The following is a 14,210-nucleotide window of genomic DNA, read 5'->3' on the forward strand; positions in this document are numbered from 1 at the left end:
GTTCCCCTCAGTTGAAGGGTCAGTCACGAGGGGGACGCGAGTTCAGTTTGCGGGGTAAGACGCTTAGGGGAATATGAGGAAAAACACTTTTACCCGGAGGGTGGTGACGGTCTGGAACGCACGGCCTGGGAGGGTGGTAGATTAAAAAATACCTGGGTGAGCACTTGGCACGTCATGATATTCAAGGCTGTGGGCAAAGTGCAGGCAAATGGGATCAGGTCGGTAGGTAGGTCAGGTGTTTTTCATGTGTCGGGACAGACTCAATGGGACAAAGGGCTTCTTCTGCACTGCATTTCCCGTGATTCTGTGAATTGAGTCCCAGATTTCTTTTTCTATATATTCATTTATGGGATGTGGGCATTGATTGGCCAGGCCAGCATTTGTTACCCATTTCTAACTGCTCTTGAGAAAGTGGTGATGAGCCGCCATCTTGAGCCGCTGCAGTCCCTGAGGTGTAGGTACACCCACAGTGCTGTTAGGGAGGGAGTTCCAGGATTTGGACCCAGCGACAGTGAAGGAGCGGCCGATATATTTCCCAGTCGGGGTGGGGAGCGACTTGCAGGGAAATTCCAGGAGGCGGCGTTACCAAGGTGATGATGTTCCCATGTGTACACTGTAAGGTAAGGTAAATTCGCCATGGTCTCAGATGACCATCGGCTGCTTTTGAGGGGGAGAGCTGACTGGTGATGATTTAACCTGAGGATTGCAATGTTCTTGTCGGAAGGCCTGATTTATATTACAAGAACACTTGTAGCTAAATCTACAAACAATTTATTAACATTAACTGTGGGTAAACTATATACAAAACAACAGATGAATAACAGTTTAAACGTGCACAAGCAACCTCTCTCCCAGATCCCTCCAGCCAGTCTGAGGTCACCTGACTCTGACATTCAATGATATACAAGTGAGACTCCTAGTGGTCAGTCGGCGAATTACAGTACAACCGTGATATCACAACGAGGATTACCACACCTCAGGCGAGGGGCAAGGTTGAGAAGAAGGGACCTTCACGAATAACCTCAGCCGGTACGGGAATTGAACCTGGATTGCTGGCCTTGCTCCGTATCACGAACCAGCTGTCTAGCCAAGTGAGCTAAACCAACCCCCCCCCCCCCCCACTTCCTGAAGTTTGGACATATCGCTAAATATGAAACTGATAGTTACAGAAATAGCTTCACTTCGAGGTATGTCAGTGACCCCCCCACCGGTTTGCAAATATTTGTGTCACTCGAGAAAATACATAAGAAAGGAAACTGGTTGTTTTTTCCAAACAAACAAAGAGCCCTCTGCCAGATTCAGAATCTAACTTTGAATCAGGAGCCAAATTTTCCGAAGATTTTTAACCTCCACATTGACCTGGCAATCAATCTCTTACTGACCCAGACAACACAATAATACTTCCACACAGCTGGAACGGACATTCAGATACACCCTGGAAAATGGGATTAAAACAGTGAGCTGGTTGTTTTTGACCAGCTCCGACGCGATGGGCTGAAGGGCCTTCTGTGCTGTCGACCTCTATAACTCTAATAGCACGGGGCAGCACGGTAGCATGGTGGTTAGCATAAATGCTTCACAGCTCCAGGGTCCCAGGTTCGATTCCCGGCTGGGTCACTGTCTGTGCGGAGTCTGCACGTCCTCCCCGTGTGTGCGTCGGTTTCCTCCCACAGTCCAAAGATATGCGGGTTAGGTGGATTGGCCGTGATAAATTCCCCTTAGTGTCCTAAAAAATAAGGTTAATGGGGGGGGTGGGTTGTTGGTGTTGGGTTACGGGTATAGGGTGGATACGTTGGCTTGAGTAGGGTGATCATTGCTCGGTACAACATCGAGGGCCGAAGGGCCTGTACTGTTCTATGTTCTATGTTCTATTGTTTCTCACACTGACTGTGCCACAGCTGATGGCTCCCTGATCCATCAAAGCAGCGAAGAAAACCCGCGGCGGAATTAAATCATGAAAATCAGAGAAGGATGGCGGGGATTTTGAAGGTGATTTTGATTCTAATCCTCCGACTCCAGCTATCTTGTGACAAGATCCTCTCTCACAATCGGTCGGATGTGCACTGCTCACCCAGCAACGTCTGACTCAAAAAGTTGGTGGCTCGACAGAAATTGATGCAACTTCAGAGGTCAGAACCGTTTAACTTTCTTTTTAAGATCTTATCGCCTCCCAAATCTGTTTCCATCTTTCTCGGAAGGCCATGTTCGAAACCCTCTCATCAGATTTCCATCCGCCGCAGTATCGAAACGATTCTTATCAAAGCCACAAATGACATCTGATGTGACTGCGGTAACGGTAGACTCGCCACGCCCTGCCTGCAGGCCTTGACACGGTTGACCAGAACGTCGCACCCCACCCTCTCCACTGTGGTCCACCCGGGTGGGACCGGACGTTCCCAGTCCCAGCCTTATCTGTCTCGGAATGGCTTCTTGAAACCCCGTCTCGTACCGTTATTTCCAGTTCCCGTTCCCACCCCCACAGGCTCAGCTCCACCACGCTATCATCTCTCAACTGTCCATCCCACAGCCTTAAATTGGAACGTCGCAGGCATCCACTGGTGTAGAGAATTCCAAAAATTCACACCCCTTTGTGAGTGAAGCAATTTCTCCTCATTCCTCTGGGTTCCTAGAATCCCGACAGTGCAGGAGTCCATTTGGCCCGTCGCCTCTGCACTGGCCCTCTGACAGAGCACCCCACCTAGGCCCAATCCCCCACCCTTTCCCCGTGTGGTAGTATGACTAGAGGTACTACGGTACCTGGGAGTGTGAGCTACCATTGGTGGAGAAGGCTCGCTGCCCATTGGCCCAAGTGTTTGCTTCTCATCGGTCAGGACGTAAGGTAGCTCCGCCCAATGAGGCGGGGTATAAGAACCCGTGTTTCCCCAGCAGCCATCCTTCTTTCTGTACTCGAGCTGCTGGGGAAACATCTTGTCGATTAACAACTTGCCTTAAATTCGGACTACTCCTTCGTTTCAGTAGTTATTGATCGCGCATCACCCCGTAACCCCCCCCCCTAGGGGCAATTTAGCACGGCCAATCCACCTAACCTGCACATCTTTGGACTTCTAGATTCCCCAGCCTGGTGGAAGTAACCCTCCGGTATCTACCCGGTCAAAGCCCCATCAGAATCTTGGATGTTTCACTGAGATCCTCCCCCCCCTCACTCTTCCAAACTGCAGACAGCACAGGCCCAATTTACTTAGCCAGTCTCTCACTGCAGGGCAACACGTTCATCCCAGGAGCCAATCTAATTCACCTTTGCTCCAATGCAAGTATATTCTCACTTTGGCACGGAGAGCACAAAGTATTCCAAGTGTGCTCTCACCAAACCATCTCCAATTGTAGCAAGATTTCCTGGTTCATGCAGGCCAATGACCTTGCGAGGAAGACCAGTTGTTGGCCTTCCCGATTGCCTGCTATCCCTATGTGCTACCTTTGTTCCTTGGACGGTAGAGCTTTGCGCCAGAAAAGCTTGGATCAAAGAGACACGAATTCCCAGCGCTGCAGGGGGCTCGCAGCTTTGGCTGTAGATACGGGCCCCCGCACATCCAGGTCGGAGGCCGCGCATGCGCACGGCCGCAGCCTCCCCGTGCTCCACGTCAGACTCGGGCCGCAGAGCTAGACCCACAAAAGAGACCCCCCCCGACCGGCCACGCGCCCGGCCCTCAACCCCCGCACAAGCGTTCGCCGGCCGCCTATAAGGCCTCTCCCCCCCCCCCGACCTCCGATCGGCCCGCCCTCGACCAGGGCGTCCCCCGGACTGAGTCCGCAGCCCCCGCGTGAGTATCCCGACCGGCTGGGCCAGGATTGACCCACGCCGTCGGGAATTTGGCCGGTCAGGGGGTCGGAGAATGGTGGAGCGGGCTCCTGGCCATGGTCCCAGGCGGTGCCGGTCCCCGATTTCCTGCGGGAACGTGGGGCGGGATTCTCCGAGCCCCGCGCCGGGCCGGAGAATTGCCGCGACCGAGCCACGCCGCCCCTGACGCTGCCACATTTGCGCCGGCGGGTTTGGCGAGCCTCCGGCCTTGATGGGCCGAGCGGCCGTGCAGAAACGGCAGAGTTCCACCGTGCCTGCTCACCGCCGGCGGGAACTCAAAGCCCTAAATGTCCTTCCGTCACCACCACCACCACCGCGGTTAACATGAAGCCAAAGACAAGCGAGGGTGCAAGATTAAACGGGGGAATTCCTCACCAAGGAAAACAGCCGAAATGGGAAATGGATACACGATACCGAATCGCCATTGTCAGGAATCCCTCCCACACTTGCCGTCTGATCAGTATAACGGTGAAAAGAAAGTAAACTCACGTCCTTTGTTTCCCATTCTCTGTAGTTTACGTTGGTTTTTGGGAGAGTAAAATTTCCTGGGAGAGCACAGGCTTCCTCGCACCGTTTCTAAATGGAAAGAAGATCACAGTCAGACCAAGAACCAGGCCTACCCTACTAATACCGGGTGTCAACTGCTGCCCCAAGTGAAGTGGAAAGATTTGGGAGCAGGTGGCAGGGAAGAATGTGCGGCAGCATGGGGAGATGCGATGGCAAGCTGGTCTTTGCCCGTAGCGGCAAATCCACTGCCCGTTCTACCCGGGTCAAGGGGTTGACCGCTGCCCCTTCTCGCCCCCATCGCCAAAGTCGGTCTTCGCCCCCGGCGACGGGCTGGCTTCAGCTATCTTGGCGGATGGGCAAGGGAGGGATGGGGAGGTGGTGGGCAGGGGGCGAAGACGGCACGGGGGCGGGGTTTGGCACAGTCCACTCAGAGTTCCTGACGGACGGGATTTGGAGCAATCGCTGCCCAGCCTCCCGGATGGACGATGCTCGTCACTGCTGTATCGAAAGGCCATTTTAACCAATAGAGGATTAATTCATACACGCCCGCCCACTAATGTCTCTACCACAGTAACCATTCACCGTGCCATCAAGCTCGCTTTCGAACGGAAAACATAGAATCATAGAATTTACAGTGCAGAAGGACGCCATTCGGCCCATCGAGTCTGCACCGGCTCTTGGAAAGAGCACCCTACCCAAGGTACACCCCCCCACCCTATCCCCATAACCCAGTAACCCCACCCAACACTAAGGACAACTTTGGACACTAAGGACAATTTATCATGGCCAATCCACCTAACTTGCACATCTTTGGACTGTGGGAGGAAACCGGAGCACCCGGAGGAAACCCACGCACACACATGGGGAGGATGTGCAAACACCGCACAGATAGTGACCCAAGCCGGAATCGAACCTGGGACCCTGGAGCTGTGAAGCGATTGTGCTATCCATTGTGCTATCCACAATGCTACCGTGCTGCATCACACAGTACTTCATGGAGCGGGGCATTAGAGTTGAGTGGGCACCGAGGGGGGCGGGGCAGAAAAGACAAGATCATGACGTGGAAGCAAAGTGCACTCAAAGACACTGGACTATGTGGGGAGTACGCCATTCAACGTTTTGAGCCTGACCAGCCATCCAGTTAGATCACGGCTGATCGACAAATCGACTCAATTACCCCCCGCTGTGGCGTATCCCTCGAAACCCTTTCCCTGATAAATCCGTCCGTCTCAGACTTGAAATTTCCTATTGATCCCGAGCATCCGGAACAGTGTCTTCTGAATGCATTCCCGGATGGCCGAACCCAAGTTTTAAGATCACGCCCCCTGATCACCGCCAGAGACAATAGGTTTTCCGTGTCTGCCCAACGGAGACTTTTATCAATCTTAACACCCAAACCCGCTTACACCACCCGCCCTCGTTGTTCAACTCTTGCGGCCCGCCCTGGTATCATTCTGGTGGTACAGTGCAACACCCTGACCTAGGCCTAGCCTACTGCTCCGGAGGTTCAGCTACAATTGAGGCAAAAATGTCCGCCATGTTTGGATTCCAGCCCTCTGAAGATAAGTCCAGGATTCCAGTAGCATTTACGATTACTTAGTGCATTTGAGCGCTCGGGTTTAATGATTGGCTTAGGTAAACATCCTAACTCCTTTGTTCCTTCACAATTCCCAGTCTTTCCCCATTTGAGAAAATATTCCAATTTCCCTCTTGCATCCAAAGTCTACGTCAGGCCAGGAGATGACAAGGCAGAAATTCAGAGCGAGTTCCAAAGGGCAATCCGGGGTCGGACAAATAAACGGGAGCTGGAGGAATTGGGAGTGAAGACTTGGGCGGAGGAAGTACCGTCATGGTCGGGCAAGAGTCGAGGCTTTTGAGTGATCCCAAAGTGAGGAAGGAGTCCCTCAAATGTCAAATCTCTTGGGGAGGTACGGTGGCGCAGTGGTTAGCATTGCTGCCTCACGGCGCCGAGGTCCCAGGTTCAATCCCGGCCCCGGGTCACTGTCCGTGTGGAGTTTGCACATTCTCCCCGTGTCTGCGTGGGTTTCGCCCCCACAACCCAAAGATGTGCAGGGTAGGTGGATTGGCCACGCTAAATTGCCCCTTAATTGGAAAAAAGAATTGGGTACCCCAAAAAAAAGTGTTTAATGCAAAACCTCTTTTTTTAAATTGTTCCATGGGATGTGGGGGCCACTGGACGAGGCCTCCATTTCTTTACCATCCCTAATTGCCCCTTGCATTGAGTGGTGTACAAGGCCGTTCCAGAGGGGCGTTTAAGAGTCAAGCACACCGCTGTGGGTCTGGAGTCACAGGATGGGTAAGGACCGCAGATTTCCTTCGCTCAAGAGGCGTTGGTGAACCAAATGGGTTTTACAACAATCGAAAACAGGTGTCATGGTCAATTCGACCAGTAGCTCTGGTTGGATTGAGACCCATGACCACTCACTTGGGCAGCACGGTAGCCTTGTGGATAGCACAATGGCTTCACAGCTCCAGGGTCCCAGGTTCCATTCCCGGCTCGGGTCACTGTCTGTGTGGAGTCTGCACGTTCTCCCCGTGTCTGCGTGGGTTTCCTCCGGGTGCTCCGGTTTCCTCCCACAGTCCAAAGATGTGCAGGTTAGGGTGGATTGGCCGTGATAAATTGCCCTTAGTGTCCAAAATTGCCCTTAGTGTTGGGGTGGGGTTACTGGGTTATGGGGATAGGGTGGAGGTGTTAACCTTGGGTAGGGTGCTCTTTCCAAGAGCCGGTGCAGACTCGATGGGCCGAATGGCCTCCTTCTGCACTGTAAATTCTATGATAATCTATGGATTATTAGTCCAGTGAAATTACCACTGCACCAGTATCCTCCACACCACCCCACACTCCCCTCCCCCCACCCAGCACCCCCCCACCCCCACCCCCTCCCCCCATCCCCTACCCCACACCCCCCTCCCCCCATCCCACACCCCCTCCCCCACCCCACTCCCCCACCCCACACCCCCCTCCCCCCACCCACACCCCCCTCCCTTATCCCACACCCCCCCCCCACCCAGCACCCCCCTCCCCCACCCCCCTCCCCACCCAGCAACCCCCTCCCCCCACCCAGCACCCCCCTCCCCTCCCCACCCAGCACCACCCTCCCCCCACCCTGCACCCCCCCCTCCCCACCCCACACCCCCCTCCCCCCACCCCACACCCCCCTCCCCCCCACCCCACACCCCCCTCCCCCCACCCAGCACCCCCCCTCCCCCACCCAGCACCCCCTCACCCACCCACACCCCCTCCCCCCACCCAGCACCCCCCTCCCCCTCCCCAGCACCCCCTCCCCCCACCCCACACCCCCCTCCCCCCACCCAGCACCCCCCTCCCCCCACCCACACCCCCCCCCCCAGAACCCCCCTCACCCCACCCCACCCCCTCCCCCACCCAGCACCCCCCTCACACCACCCACACCCACCCCCCCCCCCATCCCCCCCCCTCACCCCACCCCACACCCCCTCCCCCCACCCAGCACCCCCCTCACCCCACCCCCTCCCCCACCCAGCAACCCCCTCCCCCCACCCAGCAACCCCCCCTCCACCTCCCCCCACCCAGCACCACCCTCCCCACCCTGCACCCCCTCCCCCACCCCACACCCCCCTCCCCCCACCCCACAGCCCCTCCCCCCACCCAGCACCCCCCTCCCCCACCCAGCACCCCCCTCCCCCACCCAGCACCCCCTCTCCCCACCCCACACCCCCCTCCGCCCACCCAGCACCCCCCTCCCCCCACCCCACACCCCCCTCCCCCCACCCAGCACCCCCCTCACCCCACTCCAGGGTTTGGGGAGGGGGGGGGGGGGGGGGTAGCTTCATCAATCCATATCGAGGCAAGAAATCCCGAGTAGCTCAACCTATTAAACTCGCTGAAAGGTTAGTCAGCACCAAGCAGTTGTTCCAGTGAACACAAGGAGCTTGCAAACAACAGCGAGGAATGTTATCATGCAAACGCTTAGCATTCCGCTATGCGATTCCCTCTCCCGGCTATTTTGACAGAGCCGCGATCTTGCTTTCACAATAATCAGCGTTTGCTAAAATAGTGGAAAGTGGAACCTGATAAGAGCTCACTGAAGCGGCGGGACAGCAGCAAGGGGGGGGGGGGGGGGGCAGTCATTTCAGGCCAGGCCCCAGGGGAGTGGGAGGGGTGGGGGTGGTGGGCAGTGGGATTTTGGAGTGGTCAATTTTGGTTGAGGGGGGTGGGGGGGGGGGGGGGGGGGGGGGGGCGACCAACGAGGTCAAAGATCAGAACCTTTGCTGCTGCGGCGACGTTTGTTTTGAATGGGAATGACCCGCTTTCTCAAATTGACCGCCGTCGCGAGCGGGATTGTGGGCCCCGCTCGAGGCTGCTTTCCATTGTCTGCACGCCGGCTAGAACACCCGGGCTGTCGAGGGGAGTCCGCCAGTCTTATCGCCAAGGGGGGCACTTCTGGGGGGGGGGGGGGGGAACTCACAGGCCTTCCACCGGAGTATCCGAGGGAGGCGAAAAAACAGAGTCCCGCCCCCAAATTCTTCCCCCCCCCTCCTCCTCAGATTGCGCTAATCCGCTGCTCAGGGTGGGCCAGATTCGCGAGGCGGCTGCCAGGCCAGCGGCTGGGTAGCCACGCGGCTCCAAGGGGCGTCGCTTCCAATCCGGAAATCCACCGGGAATGGGAACCCTGGCTGGCTTTCCCCCCTCTGTCGTGGTCAAGTGGGCCAAACCCATTGGGGGGGGCAGCACGGTAGCACAGTGGTCGGCACAATTGCTTCACAGCTCCAGGGTCCCAGGTTCGGTTCCCGGCTTGGGTCACTGTCTGTGCGGAGTCTGCACATCCTCCCCCGTGTGTGCGTGGGTTTCCTCCGGGTGCTCCGGTTTCCTCCCACAGTCCAAAGATGTGCGGGTTAGGGTGGATTGCGCGTGCTAAATTGCCCCTCAGTGTCCAAAAAATATTAAGTGTGGGTTACGGGGATGGGGTAGCTACGTGGGCTTGAGTTGGTTGCTCTTTGTAAGGGCCAGTGCAGACTCGATGGGCCGAATGGCCTCCTTCTGCACTGTAAATTCTATGATTCAATCTATGTTTCTGTTGCAAAGCAGCTCGCACGGGGCAGATCAAGAATTGAATTTTGGAACCTTCCAGATGTGAACCGATCAGCGGCTCACTGCCGGAATGCATCAAACTACGGGGTGAGGAGTGGGTCACATCTCTGCACCGTTGCATGTTCAATACCCGGGAGTGTTAACCGTTGTGTAATCCCTTGGCAGATGATAGATGTTCCAGGTTGCTGGGAAGAGCAAACAGCAAGGTTCAAAGTCTGCCTCTGATTGAATCATCTGTTCAGAACTTCTGTCCTCTCATGGGCCAGCTGGCTGGGAGTTTAATCCCAGGATGGCTGATCGAATTTTATAGAATTCCTGAATGCGGAAAAGATTGGGTGCCACCACGTGTTAAAGAACCCCCAAGTTTATAGTGTGTCAACACAATATGGCGGGGTGCAAATTTCCAAAGGAGTGCTTCCCATCGCCCAGCACAACCTTGGGAGGGATGAGAAAATGCTGGAAAATCTCAGCAAGTCCGGCAGCATCTGTAGGGAGAGAAAAGAGCGAACGTTTCGAGTCCAGGTGACTCTTTGTCAAAGCTAACAGACAGAGAAACTGGGGAATTTTAATACTGTGGAGTGAGAATGAAAGATGAGTCAAAGCCACAGAGATCCAGGGAAACCGGGTGCTAATGGCCACAGATACCAAGGGGAAAGAGATTCTCTACAGATGCTGCCAGACCTGCTGAGATTTTCCAGCATTTTCTCTTTCGTTTCAGCGTCCGCAGTAATTTGCTTTTACACAACCTTGGGAGGGAACCACGTTAACGTTTCACAGCTCCAGGGTCCCAGGTTCGATTCCCGGCTGGGTCACTGTCTGTGTGGAGTCTGCACGTCCTCCCCGTGTGTGCGTGGGTTTCCTCCGGGTGCTCCGGTTTCCTCCCACAGTCCAAAGATGTGCAGGTTAGGTGGATTGGCCATGCTAAATTGCCCGTAGTGTAAGGTTAATGGGGGGATTGTTGGGTTACGGGTATAGGAGTTACGTGGGTTTAAGTAGGGTGATCATTGCTCGGCACAACATTGAGGGCCGAAGGGCCTGTTCTGTGCTGTACTGTTCTATGTTCTATGTTTTGGGCCCCGTATCTAAGGAAGGATGTGCCGGCCTTGGAAAGGGTCCAGAGGAGGTTCACAAGAATGAAGAGCTTGTCGTATGAGGAGTGGTCTGTACTGGATGGAGTTTAGGAGGTTATGGGGAGGGGGGGGGGGGAGATGTTATTGAAACTTACAGAATACTGAGGGGCGTAGATCGAATTAACATGGGGAGGATGTTTCCACTTGTAGGAAAAACTAGAAGCAGAGGGCACAGCCTCAAACTGAAGGGATGACCCTTTAAGATGAGGAGGAATTTCTTCAGCCAGAGGCTGGTGAATCTGTGGAACTCTTTGCCGCAGAAGGCTGTGGGGGCCAATTCACTGAGTGTCTTTAAGACAGAGATAGATAGGTTCTTGATCAATAAGGGGATCAGGGGTTATGGGGATGAGAAACATATCAGCCATGATTGAATGGCGGAGCGGGCTTGATGGGACAAATGGCCTAATTCTTCTCATACACTTTACGGCCTTATTCCTTCAGGATTCCTCGGATTTTACAACAGATGAAAGCCTTGGGAAAGATGCACCCCCCAACCACTCAATGCAAGACCCTGAACGGGTGGAAGACAGCGATCAATAAAAGGAGTTCTCACGACCAAACAAACTCGGAACACAAAGTTGGAATGAATGGCCATCTGACTCCACAGATGGAATTCGGAGCAGGAGGAGACCATTGAGCCCCTCGAGCCTGTTCCCCCAATCAGTGTGATCTTGGCTTATCTACCAAACTCCACAGACCCACCTTTGCCCCATGTCCCTTTGCATGAACAAAAATTTAATTAATCTCAATTGGTTAGCAATTGATTCTGCATCATCTGCCATTTGCAGAAGGTGTTCCAAATTTCTTTTGTATCTTTGCATTTAGAAATGCTTCCGAATTTCATTCCTGTCTCCAATCTTTGACTCTACCCCCCTAACCCTGGACTCTCCATCCTACAGATATAGTTTCTCTCTCCTCATCCTACCTCATTGGGATCCTGGAATCACTACAGAAGGAGGCCATTCGGCCCATCGTGTTTGCACCGATCCATATCCCACCCTATCCCTGCAGCCCCATAATCTAACCTTCACATCCCAGGATGCTAAGGGGCAATTTAGCACGGCCAGTCAACCTAACCTGCACACATGTGGACACCAAGGACAATTTATCACGGCCAATCCACCTAACCTGCACACCTTTGGACTTGTGGGAGGAAACCGGAGCACCCGGAGGAAACCCACGCACACACGGGGAGAACGTGCAGACTCCGCACAGACAGTCATCCAAGGCCGGAATTGAACCCCTGGTCCCTGGCGCTGTCAGGCAGCAGTGCTAACCACTGTGCTATTTTCCTTAATAGCATAAAAAGTCAGTCAAATAACCCATTTCCTTTCAAATCCCGGGGATGATAATCTTATACTACTGCCATTTTCACTGATATCGAGCTTGACGTTACTTTTCCATTTGTGCTAATTTCGACATCGCCAGTTCGAGTTGCATTGTGGGGCCTCACAGGAGATGGGAATATTTTGGTCTAGTTTCTACAGAAGAATTCATAGAAGACCTACAGTGTAGAAGGAGGCCATTCGGCCCATCGAGTCTGCACCAACCGTCTGAAAGTACACTTTACATATGCCCACCCCCCCCCCCCCCGCCCTATCCCCGTCACCCCCACCTAACCTGCACATCTTTGGACACCAAGGAGCAATTTTAGCACGGCCAATCCACCTAACCCGCACATCTTTGGACTGTGGGAGGAAACCGGAGCACCCGGAGGAAACCCACGCACACACGGGGGAGAACGTACAAACTCCACGCAGACGGTCACCCAAGGCCGGAATTGAACCTGGGTCCCTGGCGCGAAGAGGCAGCAGTGCTAACCCACTCTGCCACCACCGACCCCCCCCCCTCTGCCCACCGCCTCCACGGGATCTCACCCAAGTGTCCATTGCTTCGGAGGGACTCGGAGGGCCAGACGGCGACACAATGCACACATACTCATCATACCCAGCGGATTCTAAACTACCCCACAAGAAGTTACTGCCGTGGTGACCTCGAGCTAATCTTGTTCTTAAGCAGAGCTCTGGCTTTGACGTTGATACCGAGTGTCTGAGCCCCAAACACAGTTGAAAGTCACGGCCGTGCGCGTAATGCAGGCCAGACGAGGGCGTACCGTTGAATCTGCAGCATCCTTTGCCTCTCTAATGAACTTGTCCAGCACCCGGATGTCACAGATTGGATGGAGTGGAATCGACTTGGCTGGCTTTATGTAACCGAGTAACATCACTAGGAGAGCAAAAAGTCCTTGGGTTGGAGGGAGGGCGGGGTGGGGGGGAGGGGGGAAAGAGAAGGAAAAGAACCATCAGTTAACATGTGACCAAAGTTACGACATAATTGTGTGCATCAATATAACCTCTGGCGAGGGGGGGGGGGGGGGGGGGGGGGGAGAGAGGGGGGGGGGGTGCAGTGTATAGGGGGATGGGCCGGTGCCACAATGCACACAGTATCGACAGAGTCTTGCTCCAGGAAGGTATCAAAGGGAACCCAAGTACTTTGTTACAAGGAATGCAGACTTTTATTTTTAATAAAACGTCCAATTCAGCGTGGCCAATCCGCCTACACCCTGGGGGGGGGGGGGGGTTGAGACCCACGCAGACGCAGGGAGAGCGTGCAAACTCCGCACGGACGGTGACCCGGGGCCGGGATTCGAACCCGGGCCCTCGGCGCCGTGGAAGGAAGGCAGACTTGAGGAGGAGCCACCTCACGCCGGAGGCCCGGCCGGACAGTGTGCGGTGCCCCAAAGCTAAGGGCCCAGGACTGATTCAGCTGGTTGGCTCCCATCTGTGGTCACCACACGCCCAACAAATGGAGGGGTCAGTCTCGGGTTGGAAACAAAGTGGAAACAAGATGACTTTGGGAATATAATTTTCTTGTTCCGCGGGTGCTAATGGGAAGAGTATGTACACTGCAATGCCAGGTGGATATCACAACATTTTGACCATGGTTACCTGTGGAGGAGGAGGCCTAACTGAGTTCCCCATTGACATAACCTCTTTGAGGGTGGCTAACTTATGGTCCAAGGTTCGTTGAAAAGGCACCTTCAATGGGCTGAATGGTCCCCTATTGTTCCTCGCTGACAAATTAGGATCAGCGTTGCTGAATCATACTAGATCACCCAAGGTTGTGGAAGGTCCCCTCAGTTGGCCTAGGGGAGTGAGAGTTCTGGGTCAGTGAGTTAGAATATAGATTTTGCACTCCCCAAAACCACACTGAGAGAATCAGATGCTCCCCTCCAATGGCTCTCATGAGTTTATGCTTAAGGTCGGAGAGGGCAAACAGAGCAAGGGGATGCTCAATAAGCATGAAGATATTGGCTGGGATTTTCCATCCGCTCAGCAGCACGATCATTGGGTCCCACCACCAGCCAATGACGGGCCCCCTCTGCAAATCATGGCATGGGGGAGAGACGGGGAAGGGGGGTGAGAATCCCGCCCATTGAGAGGTGTAGTGGGCAGCACGGTAGCATACTGGTTGCTTCCCAGCTCCAGGGTCCCAGGTTCCATTCCCAGCCTCGGGTCATTGTCTGTGTGGAGTCTGCACGTCCTCCCCGTGTGTGCGTGGGTTCCCTCCGGGTGCTCTGGTTTCCTCCCACAGTCCAAAGATGTGCGGGTTAGGGTGGATTGGCTGTGATAAATTGCCCCTTAGTGTCCAAAAGGTTAGGAGG

The 14,210-nt window shown here is 54.8% G+C and overlaps 1 protein-coding gene across 1 annotated transcript in view; it reads right to left on the reverse strand.

Moving 5' to 3' along the window:
- The window catches only part of epoa (erythropoietin a), a 47,509-nt gene that overhangs the window by 18,411 nt on the left and 14,888 nt on the right, over positions 1-14,210 (reverse strand). Inside the window, exons 2-3 of the mRNA XM_038786926.1 lie at positions 12,660-12,790; positions 4,307-4,393 (exon numbers count right to left, since the gene is read on the reverse strand). Of these exons, the coding sequence (XP_038642854.1) occupies positions 4,307-4,393; positions 12,660-12,790 (218 nt within the window). The remainder of the gene's footprint in view (positions 1-4,306; positions 4,394-12,659; positions 12,791-14,210) is intronic.

The sequence above is a fragment of the Scyliorhinus canicula genome, chromosome 29, assembly GCF_902713615.1.
Source record: "Scyliorhinus canicula chromosome 29, sScyCan1.1, whole genome shotgun sequence".
In the NCBI taxonomy this organism is placed as follows: Eukaryota; Metazoa; Chordata; class Chondrichthyes; order Carcharhiniformes; family Scyliorhinidae; genus Scyliorhinus; species Scyliorhinus canicula.